Genomic DNA, 13429 nt, shown 5'->3' with positions numbered 1-13429 from the left:
ATATATGTATACATATACTTGCATAATTTTTTTAAAAAAGTTATGTTTTCTTTATTAAAAATAAACCTATTTCATTTTTTAAATAATCCAATCTTTCTTTTTTGATATTTCATATCATTAAAAACAGAGGTACTTTAAGTGCCCGAATTAGAAGAAACATCCTGTATATTTATGAATGGTTTCGAACTTAAGTTCCAAAAGCCAGGAATTATTAAATATCATTAGTCTTAATAAGCAGTTTGTAAAACTTAATTATTTAAAATATTTAAAATATTTATTTTTACATCAGTATTTGTTGAATGGTTTTTATGTGCAATTTTGGACAAAATTGTCTAAAAATTACAGCTAGGATATTTACGATTCTTCCGATTATCATCAACATTATATACTGAAATAATAATAAATCACTGTAATAATCAATGTATATGCGTAATCAATATAATAACACATTACAGTAACTTTATATATAATTTATTTGTTCTAAATTCATTCTAAAAGTAAACGTAAAATGTCTAATTAACTTGACAAAGCATTCGTGTCCGCCAATTTTATCTTCCAATGCGTCATGCGCGCGAGTACACGTAAGAAGAATAAATGAAGATTCGGCGTTTCGCAAGAGACGACATGAGACACACGAGAGGACGAGAAGTTGCGCAAGCATGAAGCAGGATGCAGGATGTAAAACTCACAGAGTGTCTATTCTGCGAATAGATTCTGAGGAGGGGGTAGCTTTCCGAGTGAGAGCGAGATGGGGAAGTTTCGTACTCGATCGGTGGAAGGGCGAAAAGGATCGAAAGGGAGCAACGAGCATGGAACCAAGGGAGACGCAGCAAGTTAACGAGCGATAAGAGGAGGGAGGAAAGGGCGGCTCGAGCAGGAGGAAGGAGAAAGTGCAGTGAGAGGGAACGCGACCCCTAATATCAATAGCGGAACAAGTGAGTCTCGGGTGGGACGAGGAAGGAAAGATAAAGAGACGGAGAGAGGCAGAGAGAGAGAGGGGGAGAGAGAGAGAGAGAGAGAGAGAGAGAGAGAGAGTAAGAGAACGATGTGAGACCAACGGGGGAGACGGTTTTCGTGCTCGCGGCACTCCTCATCCAGTCATCCTGACGTTACTGTTCAGTTCTTGTAACTGTGTCGATCGATCAGGAGGTGTACAGTAATCTCCCGACAATATATCGATTAACAATCAACCCCGGTCGCCGCCAATCTCTTGATCACTCTTTTTATCCTCCACGTGTCACGTCCGGTCGAGCACCATGTCGAGCGAATTTCTCGGGAAACGTTACAAGCTCTTCAGCAGCGAGAATTTCGACGAGTTCATGAAGGCGCTCGGTATGTACGTAGTCGGAACGAACGCCGGCCGCTCTTGGCACCGCTTCGGCAGTTCAAAGTGCGTCGGAAATATTAATTTAGAATGCACGCGTGATTGGCTTGGAAAAAATTCAACGTAAGAGAATCGGAAATAATTAGTCCTTTCACAGTAAATCAAATGAATATTTCTCAAATGAATATTCTTACAATAATCACTATTTTTGATCTGAGAGTCCTGAAATCATCTCGATTCGTTCCACGATTTTTACCTGATTACGCGTCGCTTTTTCCTTTTCAGATCTGAAATCCTACTGAGTGATTCACTCAAGTGAGTGATTAATTCAAGTTTAATACATAATTCAAATTTTTCTTATTAAAATTTTAATGACTTTAATATTTAATAAGATTATTTAGCATTGAAATTAATTTCTTTTACATAAAAATAGTGTTAGTTTAGTTATTTTACACTTTACAACTTATAAAATCGAAGAGATTAAGAAATAAAAATAATAGTTTTGTAGATCCAAGAATAAATCGAATAGGTATAAATAAAATGTAATATAAGTTTCCAGTTTGTTCATGCATAAATCATTTATTTATAAGGCGATAAGATATAATTTGCAAATTAATATCTTTTCATCTTGTAAATATTAATTTACGCGCTAATAATCATGAAAATATTGTACTTATTACAAAGTAAAATAAAAAATATTCCTAATTATATAGGTGAATTTTCACCCAGAGTAATGTAAATGTAAAAAAATATGAGCATTAATCGACTTTTAATTCAAATTCGATTTGACTAGAATAATAATCAATATTCGAATTAAGAAAATACCTAATCATGATGTAATCAGAAAATATTTATGTAAATACATATAACTGTTGATTTCATCAGAAGTTTTAAAAAGTTTTAAGACCGCAGTTGATAATTTTTTCTGTCATGTGTCTCTGAATATTCTCAATCATTGTTAAAAACTACATTCCCGTAAAAAATTCTTTTTTACTTCATGCAATTAGTTTTTTTTATTTCGGATTTAGTTTATCAGTTTATCATTTGAATATCGAACGTTGCGATATTAATATTTAACAAGTTTTTATAATTCTTCACGGTTTTCCCTTGTATTGCCACTTCGTGTTTAATATTAATCACGAATAAGTTTATTTAGTAATCGCCATATTATGTAATCTTAAACGATAAAAGTGCACGGTTCAATTTATAATTCTCATCAGATTGCATCAGATGATATTTTCATACATATGTATGTTAATATATCATTTATGCATATCGTTCATTTGCTACAACACAACTCAGAAAATAAAAAGTTTTCCAAAAAACTTGAATGCTTTAAATTATTACAATTGTATGTAAATTTTAAAAGGCAGTTTTAGTGTCAAAATTGATTGCTGAAAAATGTTCTTTCTTTTTTTTATATTGTTTCCATATTTTTCTGCAATTAACTTAAAAATGATAATCTTTTATTTATGTATATATGTATATTTTGAATCTTCAAATATTTTTCATATTATACACAGCATTTAAAATTAGAAGAATTCTATTAGTATCACATTCTAGAAATAAATTTTGGCACAAGATGTAAAATTCTATTATAATCTCATATATTACAATACTCTAAGAATCTCTAAACCCATCATTACAAATTATAGGAAAGAGAAAGAGAGAAATTGAGGAATTGCTAAGAATATTATATAGAAGAATGACAGGTCTATAAACATAAAAAGAATTGAGCAATGTATCGTGCATTGTAAATTGCTCTTTTACAAAATAACGAATGATTACGCATATTACAACAGATTGTATTATTACCGTGAGATCTGTCGTCAGCTTCGTTTGTGCGTCATGTACAAATAGTCGCTTGGTTAGGATCGACACATCGGCAATTTTACGTGCGTGTATGGAACATGAACAAGCGCACGTGGTTAATATGTGGAAGATGCGCATGAAAAGTCAATATCAGAGGAGCTATCGGAAGACACCTTATTTACGGAACTTTACGTGTTTCATAAAGTAGAAATAATATCGATAAGAGAATAATACCAGTTTTGACAAATATTTGAGAAAAAGAATCTCATAGTTCAGTGACTAGAGAAACATGTATTAAGTAATGCCTTATGCACAATAAAAACAATAAACGCAAACAATAGACAAAGAAAATAAAATCTAATCTACGTGCTCTGTTTCCTGTTTCTTGTTTTTTATTACTTATTGCCTTTTTGCCTCTTATTCAGTTGTTTCGTTTTCTATCGATAAAAGTTAAACTTCGGAAAAAAAATGTGATTTGTTGATAAAATGTTCGCAAAAAAGGAAAAAGTAAAAGGTAAAAAACGAGACGCAAAGAACATATTATAGAGTAGTCTTAAAACTTGAGACACAATTGAAAAACAGACAATAGGAACAAGAAGTAACAGATTTCAATCTGTTAGAAACTGTATATTTTTATATTTTATATTTTTATGAATTTCTGACAGATTAAAAGCTATTACTTTGTGTTTCTATAATATTACTTATGCTTTTTAATTGTGTATCAGGCTTTATATAGATCTGACAATCAAGATTTTAACCTTAATTATTGATACACATGATTTCCTATAAGTTGAAATCTTTTGTTTATTGATACATAGTTTATCACAGGTTGAAATCTTATTATCTGTGGTATTCTTTCTCTGTTTCTATTGCTTTTCATTGTTTATCACAGATTGAAATCTGAAACACAATTGAAAAGTATAGACAGTAGAACAGAGAATAATAGATTTCAATCAGAAATAGTGATATATAATATATACCTATCAGAAATATTTTGGTATAGCATATGGTATTCTGATAAGTTGAAATCTATTATTCTCTATTTCTATTGTTTGTATTCTAGTGTTTTTATTTGTATCTTAGGCACAATGAAAAATACAGAACAGCAGGAAGAGAGAGAGAGGGGAGAGGGGAGGGGGAGAATGAATTTGTTTTTCAATTGTATCCCAAACCTATAATATATAGGGCCTTATAGAATAGATACATAATAAATTTCTTTTTTCTAAAAATTTTCTAGGGAATTATTCTATTTTTCTAGGAATTATTCTATTTTTTCTAGAAAATAATAGAAATTTAAGGAATAATTGAACAATTTCGATTAAAATCTATGCTAAACGGTTCTAAATACGTGCTTTTATAATTTCGTTACATTTCAATCTATTTTAAATCTGTGAACAACCATTTAAAAGTATGTTAAAAAAAATGTAAAGATGTATGTAGGTATGTTTCCGCCTACTGCATACTACCATCGCAGTTTTAATCAGTTAATTAGTCGCTAAAGTCATTTGTACATCAGCGAGATACCAATGGAACCCAGGACATTAATCAATTTTAATACTTTAAATTATAACCCCCTTACCTCTCTGTGCAATGACCTGACCTCGATCTTAATTCCGGACTATGTGCTGCGGACCGCCTGATTGCAGTCTAATTTAACACTTGAATTAATTCATCAACACAGAATTAACAAATCCGTAATTGACAGTCGAATCACGCGAATACGCATCCGGTATTCGTATCGAAAATTCAGCTTATCAATCACGTACCTTTTTACAATGTTGGAAACCGTATTAGGACACATTCACATCTTGATAAAAAAGTAGAAAACAGAAATGCAGCAGCTAATCAACTCACGCTGATAGTAATTTCTTCTTTCTGTACTGTTACTATCACCTGATAGTAAGCAGTACAGAAAACTGAAATTGTGTCGACTATCAGCTATGAGTTGATTGGCTGCTGCATTTCTAGTTTCTGCTTTTTTGTCAAGGTGAAAACGCGCCCTTAGATTTTTGGAAGCAGACACACCTTTGGATACAAACATTCGTTCCTTTCTGTTTAAATTAATATTAAGGAGAAGGAAACTCTGTTATATTGGTTTCGATACTGATTTTAATCACTTATCTGATGTTTATTGACTTTAGATAAACTAAAGAACCAGATAAGACATACAGGATGCGTTTCGAGTAACGCATGAAGCGCATTATGTAACTTTTATTTCTGTTGTTCATCGAATAATAAAGAAAGATAAAATTATACATTATGCACTTCATGCGTAACTCGAAACGCATCCATAGTTTCCATGTTTTCATTTTGTTGCATTATCTGCTAATTTATTAATTATTATTTTTTAATTAAGAAATATAAATAAGAAACAAGTTTCAATTTTAATTATATTGTTTAATTTATATCAAACATACTTATAGGTCTAGTTTTTTCTTAAATTAGATTTTATTTTATTTTCATTTTTCTTTAAATAATAATTGTTGTATTAAAAAATCAGCAAATAAAAAGTCAAATAAACATGTAACATTTTCTTCGATATTTATTGATTGCAAAAAAATTTCTTTGAAATGACTAATGCTTTTTTGAATATACTTTTCCGTAAAATATATCTCATTAATTGTAAAAAAAATAGAATAAATAGTTAATTTATTTACTAGGAATACAATTTTATTTCGCCATAAAAAATTTATTTCACTAATATGTCTTACAAATAAAAGTGGATGTTAAGTTTTGGCTGTTTTTCGGTTAAAATGAAAAAATTCTGAGATACAGATTATATATGTGCGTGGATGCGTGCGTGTGCGCATATCATTAAAAAGTTATTTAACGAAATCGAATGATATATCGCTTATTTTGAGAAACATCGGGAACATGGAAAAAATCGTTACATACACAATACATACACATACTAATAGCAATATCTAAAAGTTATTAATTTTTGTTATTCAAAGTTAGAATTCGAAATCAAATGATTATTTTGTATCAGTTTCCTCGTCGTTTGTGAATTATTCGAAAATTTCTTTTATTACAATTATGTGTTGTATAACAATGCAGTCCTTATTTTCCGAGATCTTGATATCGTGATATCTTATTTAAGAATTTTTCAAATCAATAAATATATGATATGAAATGTGAGCATTCGATTATTATCACGATTTTTATTATGATTTCTTCCACGTTTTCAACATTTTCCAAAGATAAGCGATACACCACACTGAAAAAAAGATTGGCTGCTGCAGTAAATTAAATGATAAAATATGGCATAGCATTCTTTGGCTAATTTTTGGTTGTGTATCGAAATTCTATTCGGATAGGCTAACGCAACCAAAAATTAGCTGCTACAACAAAACATTGGCTGTTACAGCCAATTAAAAATATGCTATATATTTTATCATCTAATTTGCTGCAGCAGCTAATCTTTTTTTTAAGTGCACTCGATTTAAATAGCTCTTTGATTTGATATATAATTTATACAACTCGAAATTACATTTTGGCCGAAAAATAGCCAAAACTTAATATCGTTCTTTCTTTTCTCATGCTTGTTTCATCAACCAAAATGTAGATTAACTTTAATTTCGACTCAATTTATTCTTCATCTTTTTCTAATTCTTATAACTAGAAATAAATAATAGATAAAGAGTAAGATGAAATGAGATTAAAATTAATCTATATTGATAGAAGGCATCAGTGTATCACTTGCAAAAATGTGTTATATCATGTGTAGGTGTAACATGTATGTGTGACGTGATATATTGAGCTTGGATTCACAGATCATCAATACGTTTTTATATTATTGTAGATTAACTTCAATTTCGGTTTAACTTTTATTTTTTGCATGAGGAAAAATGTTTTATTATATAAATCATTTTCTTATATACTGGATGATCCGAAATTTCACAAATTCGAAATACAGGATATGATTATGCTAAAACAAACAACGAATAATGTTATTTTTTCCAGCATAATTGCGTCCGATAAATAATTTTTGCGCTTATTTGTTAACTTCAATTTACTTTCCTGCAAAAGTTACTTATCGGACGCAATTTTATTAAAGAAAAAAGTTGTTTTTGTGTTATAACGAACAACTTTTTCCTGTAAAATTACATTCGATAAATAATTTTTGCATTTACTCGTATAACTTCAACCTCTCCTGCAAAAACTACTTGTTAGACGCAATTTTGCAAAAAGAAAAAGTTGTTTTTTTTTTTTAACATAAAGTATCATATCCTATACTCTGAATTCGGATCATCCTGTATAACTGACAAATTATCTGATTAAAATGCATTGAATAATACTGTATAAACAAGTATTTTTGTTATTTACAAAGCAGAAAAATGTATTTCACAGAAGCAACTTTTTATTACATAAAATGAAACATATTTGGCTGCTGTTAAAAAAATGCCTCTAATGCTGCTACAAAATTAAATTTTATTGAAGGACTCTGAATTTTTTTTTCCTGGGAGAGTGTAATTTTAATTAGAAAAAAAAAATGGAAAATAAATTAAATCCAGATGAAAGTTAATTTATATTTACAGAGATATATATAAATCCAAATAATAATTGCAAACCATCTCTATTATTATATACATAATATCAATATAATAATAAAATTATTATACAGTAAATTTTGTATGAATTTTATCCAATATTAATTTCGACTATCATATGTAATTCCATTCGATTATTGATTCCTAAAAAAGCCAAATATATGTGGCTTTTTTAAAATAATGCTTAGGATATATGGTAAAGTTGCAAATTATACGCACGAGACGTCGGTATACAAGCAGAACCATTGATGGATCAACCGTATTCCACTCCCTCGCTCAATGTCGTTACGGTAATCTTCGGGAGAGCGGTTCGCCGGAAATTAAATAAGAGAGCAAGTCTAGACGCATCGTCTTCCGACGCGTTATACCGAACAGTTAAATGCGTTGCGGAAAAGTTGATAGCGTTTACCATTTTTTCAAAAACTGCGCCAAAGTGAGAAATCGATAAGCGACTCGCACTTGCGTGACTCAAACGTAAACCTATTATTTCGTTATCACTTGTGAGGCGAGATAAGAGTATCTTCGCTTTTTTTTTCTTCCGAGGTCATTTAAAGAAACTTTTTCAAGACACGTTATTATGATTCTCTGTCTACAATTTGTTTTTTATACTGTTTTGGACTTTTAAAAATTGCAGAAAAATTTAAGGTTTTCAATATTTCTATTACCGCATAGATATTACAATATTTTAAAAAGAGAAACTTTACTTTCTTTTATTTGCGAGTAAAAAATTTGAGAGTAAAATTTTGTTGTGCACTGAGAAAAATCTAATAAGTAATAGCTATCAAATGTTGAATGAAATAATTTCAATCAAATGCTCGGTTAAGGAATTATATCCGAGTGAACACCCGAAAATATAGGATAATTTCGGCAATTTTTTGCTGTTAAATAAATAGAAATTTGATTCGAAGATCTTTAATGTATTCGTTTTATTTTTTTGCTTCAAGGTAATGGCGCTGGGAGTTCTGGAAGTGAGACTTCTACTTATTTTATTATTAATTACAAAAAATTCTCAAAATTACTCTGTTTACAGGTTTTAAATATTTAGTAACTATCATAAAATGGTTAAAATCGTTTTACTTTTCTAAATATTTAGTAAATATTATTATGTTATATTTACTAAATATTTAGAAAAATAAATTTGGTTGTACATATAAACGAATACTTAATTGAAAATCTTCGATTTCCTTCATTTTTAATTCGAAATTTTTCTCAGTGCACTTTTTTTTCAATGTGCCAAAAAAGATTCATATTAACAGATGAAGAAATAGAATCTGTTTTGTACATTATCAATATAGATTAATAATTTAATCTCGATTTCTCCAATTTTTCAACTTCAATTTACTTTATCTTTTTTTGGTTTTAAGAAATAGAGAAAGGTGAAGAGTAATTTGAACAATAATGTTAATCTACAGTGATAAAAATGGGCATAAATTGGGCGATATATTTCATCGATTTCGCGAACAGCAAATAATCGCCTTTCTTTTTGTGAAAAGAATCGTGACCAATCGCGAATTTGTTAATCAGTATTAATGAGTATTAATTTAATAGAGATGATGAATAAATGCTGTCATTTTGCGAATGAACATGATGTATTAGCGATTGACGCAAACCATCAGATACTTTCGAAAGTTTTAATTGAAAACGCGTTGAAAACGAGAGTTGAGAAACATTTATCACTGTAAAAAAAGATTTCTACTTTGAGAATCTATTACTTGAAAATCTATTAAGTACTTCTTGAATGTCAAAGCGAACATGTACTATAATATACTCACATATATACTCACATAATATTAACTCCGGATGATAAATCACGAAATCTATAAATAGCGCGATCGGTCGGTCAAACTTCAAAGTTTATTTCTCCGTTGTCGGTTGTCAACGCGGAACTGAGTTCCGCACCACACTAAACTTACCTACAATATAAAGTCTAATCAATCGCAGAAGCGAGCATAAGGCATACAACCAGTCGAGCTGTTAGTCAGTTTTATTCTCGCAGTGGTCGATGATAGATCGAATCATGCCGTCGGAAATATTAACCGGTATCTTGGGCAAGCGTTATAAGCTCCAATCTAGTGAAAAGTTTGACGAATACATGAAAGCTTTAGGTAAGACAAGTACATAAATCCGTTTTTCAGAAGAAATCGATCCTTGTCTATTGATATAAATTACAAATGTATAGATTGGCAAGTGTGTGTATTTATATATTTTTTCTTTGCATATTCTTTATGAGGAATTGTTTTTCTCTGAAAGAATATCGAGAATTCGATGGTCGACCTTTTATCGGTAAGAAACAAAGTGTTTTCCGAGAGATAAACTTTGAAGAATTTTATCAGCTGACAGATAAATTTTGCCATTCAACTTCGAGTGGAGTTTAATAGACATATAATTTAAAAATTATCCTGATCGAGCTTGACGCACTCCCAATCGCTATATGATTTTATCTTTATATTTGTTTCGGCTATTTATGTTTAATTTATTAGTAAATTTAAGTAGCAACTTGTGAACTTGCAAGCTTATGGAGAAAGAGCACAAGCCAGAAGTTTGGAAAGATTTCTTAAAACGTTTCCAATTTTTTGGTCTGAATCGTTGTCTTGAATATTTTTTCTCTTTTAATGATAGCTCGCAATTAAATTGAACGCTTTTACGAGAATAATTATTAAATTAATATCCGCGATGAGGATCTGTGTGACATGAATATATCCAGCAGATTAGAATTTCATAGAAGCGTAGATGATTTTAAAGCAGCTTATGCTCTTCTTTCAGGCGTGGGTATGGTGATGCGCAAAATGGGTAGTAGCGTCAGTCCCGTCGTTGAATTGACAGAGAAGGACGGAGTATACATTCTAAAGACATCCAGCGCTTTTAAAAATACCGAAATAAAGTTCAAACTTGACGAGGAATTTGATGAGGAGACCGTAGACGGCAGGAAGGTGAAGAGCATCTGTACTCTGGAGGGTAACAAACTCGTACAGGTGCAAAAAGGCGAGAAGGGTTCTACGATCGAGAGGGAATTTGGGCCTACGGAGATGAAAGCGGTAAGAGATTTTAGAAGATTATTAGAATTAATAATTTATTTTTCGAACGCGTCACTTGCAATAAAAATGATTAAAATAAAATATTTATATGATTTATATTATAATGAATACAAAAAGTATTTGTATAGGAGAGATATTTTTTGAAAAAATCTTATTTATAAAGAGTAAATATTAATTAATAATTAGCAATTTATTAACAAAGAACAAATGATTGTATATTTCTCAAAATTATTTCACCTAAAATTATGTGCAATAATTAAAATATATCTCATATAATAAGTGAAATATGATATTATTTGGACAAAAATATTCGTATAATCGAGAACTTTAAATTCTAAATTATTTTTGTAAAATTCTTTTTTGTTTATACTAGATTAAAATATACTTATTGTTAATAAGTTGCTAATTAATGTCTATTTTTTACAAATAAAATAAGATTTTTTAAATGAAAATCGTACATATGAATACTTTTTGCATTCACTGTAAATATTATATAACTTTATAAATGTTATTACGTTTCTTGGAGCAAACTATATATTTTTTTACAAGTTTTATTAATAAAAAGTTTAATTCATTCGCGATACGATTAAGTCGTTGATTCTTAAATCGGTTTTGTGTCAATATTTTATCCATAAATTAATATAACGAATCATTTACTGATCAAACTACGTTGATATTTATTATTAATACTATTAAAAGTTAGCAGCAAGGTAATGTCGACCTTTAGTCGCGTAAACATTAAGCAAGAAATATTTCATGTTTCCATATCACTTGTCTTATGTGATAAATGAGATCCGGTTATGGATTAATAAACTAGTCTGTTTCTTGAGAACGCTTGGAAACATCATTAACATTAACACTTGTATATATACGTCGAATTTACAGTAGTATTCTAAAGAAAATTATTTTTAGAATTCTTTATAATTTTTCATTTCTATATAAATTTCAAAATTTTTCAAAATTTTGATATCTTTTTAAAAAATTTCTCGTACTTTTATATATAAAATAAAATAGAAATACCAAAAAAATTTATATCTTTTTTAAATGCATATAAATTCTGACATACTAAGATTCTATCATTTCCGAAAAACATTTATAGTCTGAAGAAATTTAAGGTATTTGTTATAAATTTAAAATTTGTTTAAATTTAGAAATTGTTATAAATTTAAAATATAAAGAATTCGTGTATGAAAAATATGATATTTTGAGAATTTTTTTCAAGATTTTAAATGCACATAATTTCAATTGCATTAACAATTAAATAAGTATCCTAGAGAAAAATTGTTTTCTTATGGTTATATTTTTATAACCATATCGTTATATTTTTTCTTTAAACCGAGAGCAATTTTCATTATTTTCATGTGCGGCTTTAAAAACCTTACTCAACCTGCGAACTCGGATGATATGCAATAGAACATGAATTATAGGAATGATGATATGCAACAAAACATGAGTTGTGGGAATAACGTGATTAATCATGGTGGAAAATGTATTTGTCACTCGTGTGCGTGCATCCTTCCTCTCTGAATAACTTGAACTTTGATTCGTGTCACAGTGATGCGGGCGCAGGAGTTGCCAATTAAAGTACAAAAGCTATACGTGGAGAAACGTGACGAGGGACTGTTGCACGAGCGGCTAATGTTATAATGATTCGTCAAATGTCCGGTCAATTATCGCGTGCGCTCCTCCTGTTCGTGACACGTACAATTCTACAGTACCGAGCTCCGAAACGGTGCCAATAAAGATCTATTGATCCGTCTGGCGATACGTGTTAATACCGTGAGACACCGACACGGGGATAATTCCCACTCTTTCGCTCTTCTACTTAGAAACTATTGCTATTAATAATTCCAAGAGATACCGTTATGCCAGAGAATTCTATCATCGTCAAATATTAACTGATATCATATACTATTTCTGTTGTAGATCATGAAGGTCGATGACATAGTCTGCACAAGGGTATATAAACTTCAAGAATAAGGAGGCCAGTACCAAAGCTGAAGATGGTGCACAACTCCATACAGGTGCTTCAAAAGTAACTTCTGAAAACGTGTAAATTATTGTTTGAAATCCTCGCTTGAGCATGAATAAGATATCCAATTATAAAATGTAGTATATCTAAAAAAACATTTTTTAGATATATATGTTTAAGAGATATCTAAAAGATGTCTTTTAGACATGTCTGGGTATATCACGCTGCCATGATATTGGATTGTATGTATAAGCTAATTGTAACTCGTGTTGAAATGTAACTTAAAAGAGATTATAGAACTTACATTTTTTACAGAGTTAAAACTCACATATTTACATGCGTTCGTAAAAAGGATGTATCGAATGATAATCGAAGTATAAATTGATCCATCTGTTGTGCACATTTTCTATTTATGTATAGCATATTACATAATAAAATATGTAATACCGTCAGCGAATTATGTTCCACGTACAGCAATCGCTGTACTACCTATTCTATGAATTTGCTTTTTTCTACGAATAATAATGTCTAATGAAAATATACATGTGTTTTCATTCAAAAGTTTCCTGACTGCTAACTTCTTTTAAGGATGAGGTATATGATGTATACATAACGAAATAAAATACTTCTTATTTAAATATATTAAACATATTTTTAAAAATAAGAAAAAAGAATCAATAAAAATATGTAGAAAAAATATTTAAGTATTTATTAAAGTAATTTTTATACATAAATG

The 13429-nt window shown here is 29.7% G+C and overlaps 1 protein-coding gene across 4 annotated transcripts; it reads left to right on the top strand.

Moving 5' to 3' along the window:
- Positions 1 to 1087: 1087 nt before the first annotated feature.
- LOC108694590 (fatty acid-binding protein, muscle) lies at positions 1088 to 13427 on the top strand. 4 transcript variants are annotated; one of them, XR_001932091.1, is made up of 4 exons: positions 9618 to 9791; positions 10450 to 10721; positions 12648 to 12800; positions 12946 to 13427. XR_001932091.1 is itself a non-coding variant. In XM_018204169.1 (3 exons), exons 1-3 carry the CDS (start codon positions 1257 to 1259, stop codon positions 12699 to 12701), a joined length of 402 nt encoding a protein of 133 aa, XP_018059658.1. In that variant the 5' UTR covers positions 1088 to 1256; the 3' UTR covers positions 12702 to 13427. The 4 variants fall into 4 exon arrangements, 2 of the variants coding, with proteins under 2 accessions (XP_018059658.1, XP_018059656.1); XR_001932092.1 differs by having other exon boundaries at positions 12648 to 12935; positions 13009 to 13427; XM_018204169.1 differs by lacking the exon at positions 9618 to 9791 and adding an exon at positions 1088 to 1332 and having other exon boundaries at positions 12648 to 13427.
- Positions 13428 to 13429: the final 2 nt, after the last annotated feature.

Source organism: Atta colombica, unplaced genomic scaffold, assembly GCF_001594045.1.
Source record: "Atta colombica isolate Treedump-2 unplaced genomic scaffold, Acol1.0 scaffold120, whole genome shotgun sequence".
Lineage (NCBI taxonomy): Eukaryota > Metazoa > Arthropoda > Insecta > Hymenoptera > Formicidae > Atta > Atta colombica.
This window is presented reverse-complemented; position numbering and strand designations above follow the sequence as displayed.

Excerpts from the sequence above, each read along its gene's own strand:
- LOC108694590 (XM_018204167.1), top strand. The coding sequence starts at position 9,689 with ATGATAGATCGAATCATGCCGTCGGAAATATTAACCGGTATCTTGGGC. Across the intron at positions 9,792-10,449 it reads CGAATACATGAAAGCTTTAG|GCGTGGGTATGGTGATGCGC; the intron begins GTAAGACAAGTA and ends CTCTTCTTTCAG. Across the intron at positions 10,722-12,647 it reads GGCCTACGGAGATGAAAGCG|ATCATGAAGGTCGATGACAT; the intron begins GTAAGAGATTTT and ends TTTCTGTTGTAG.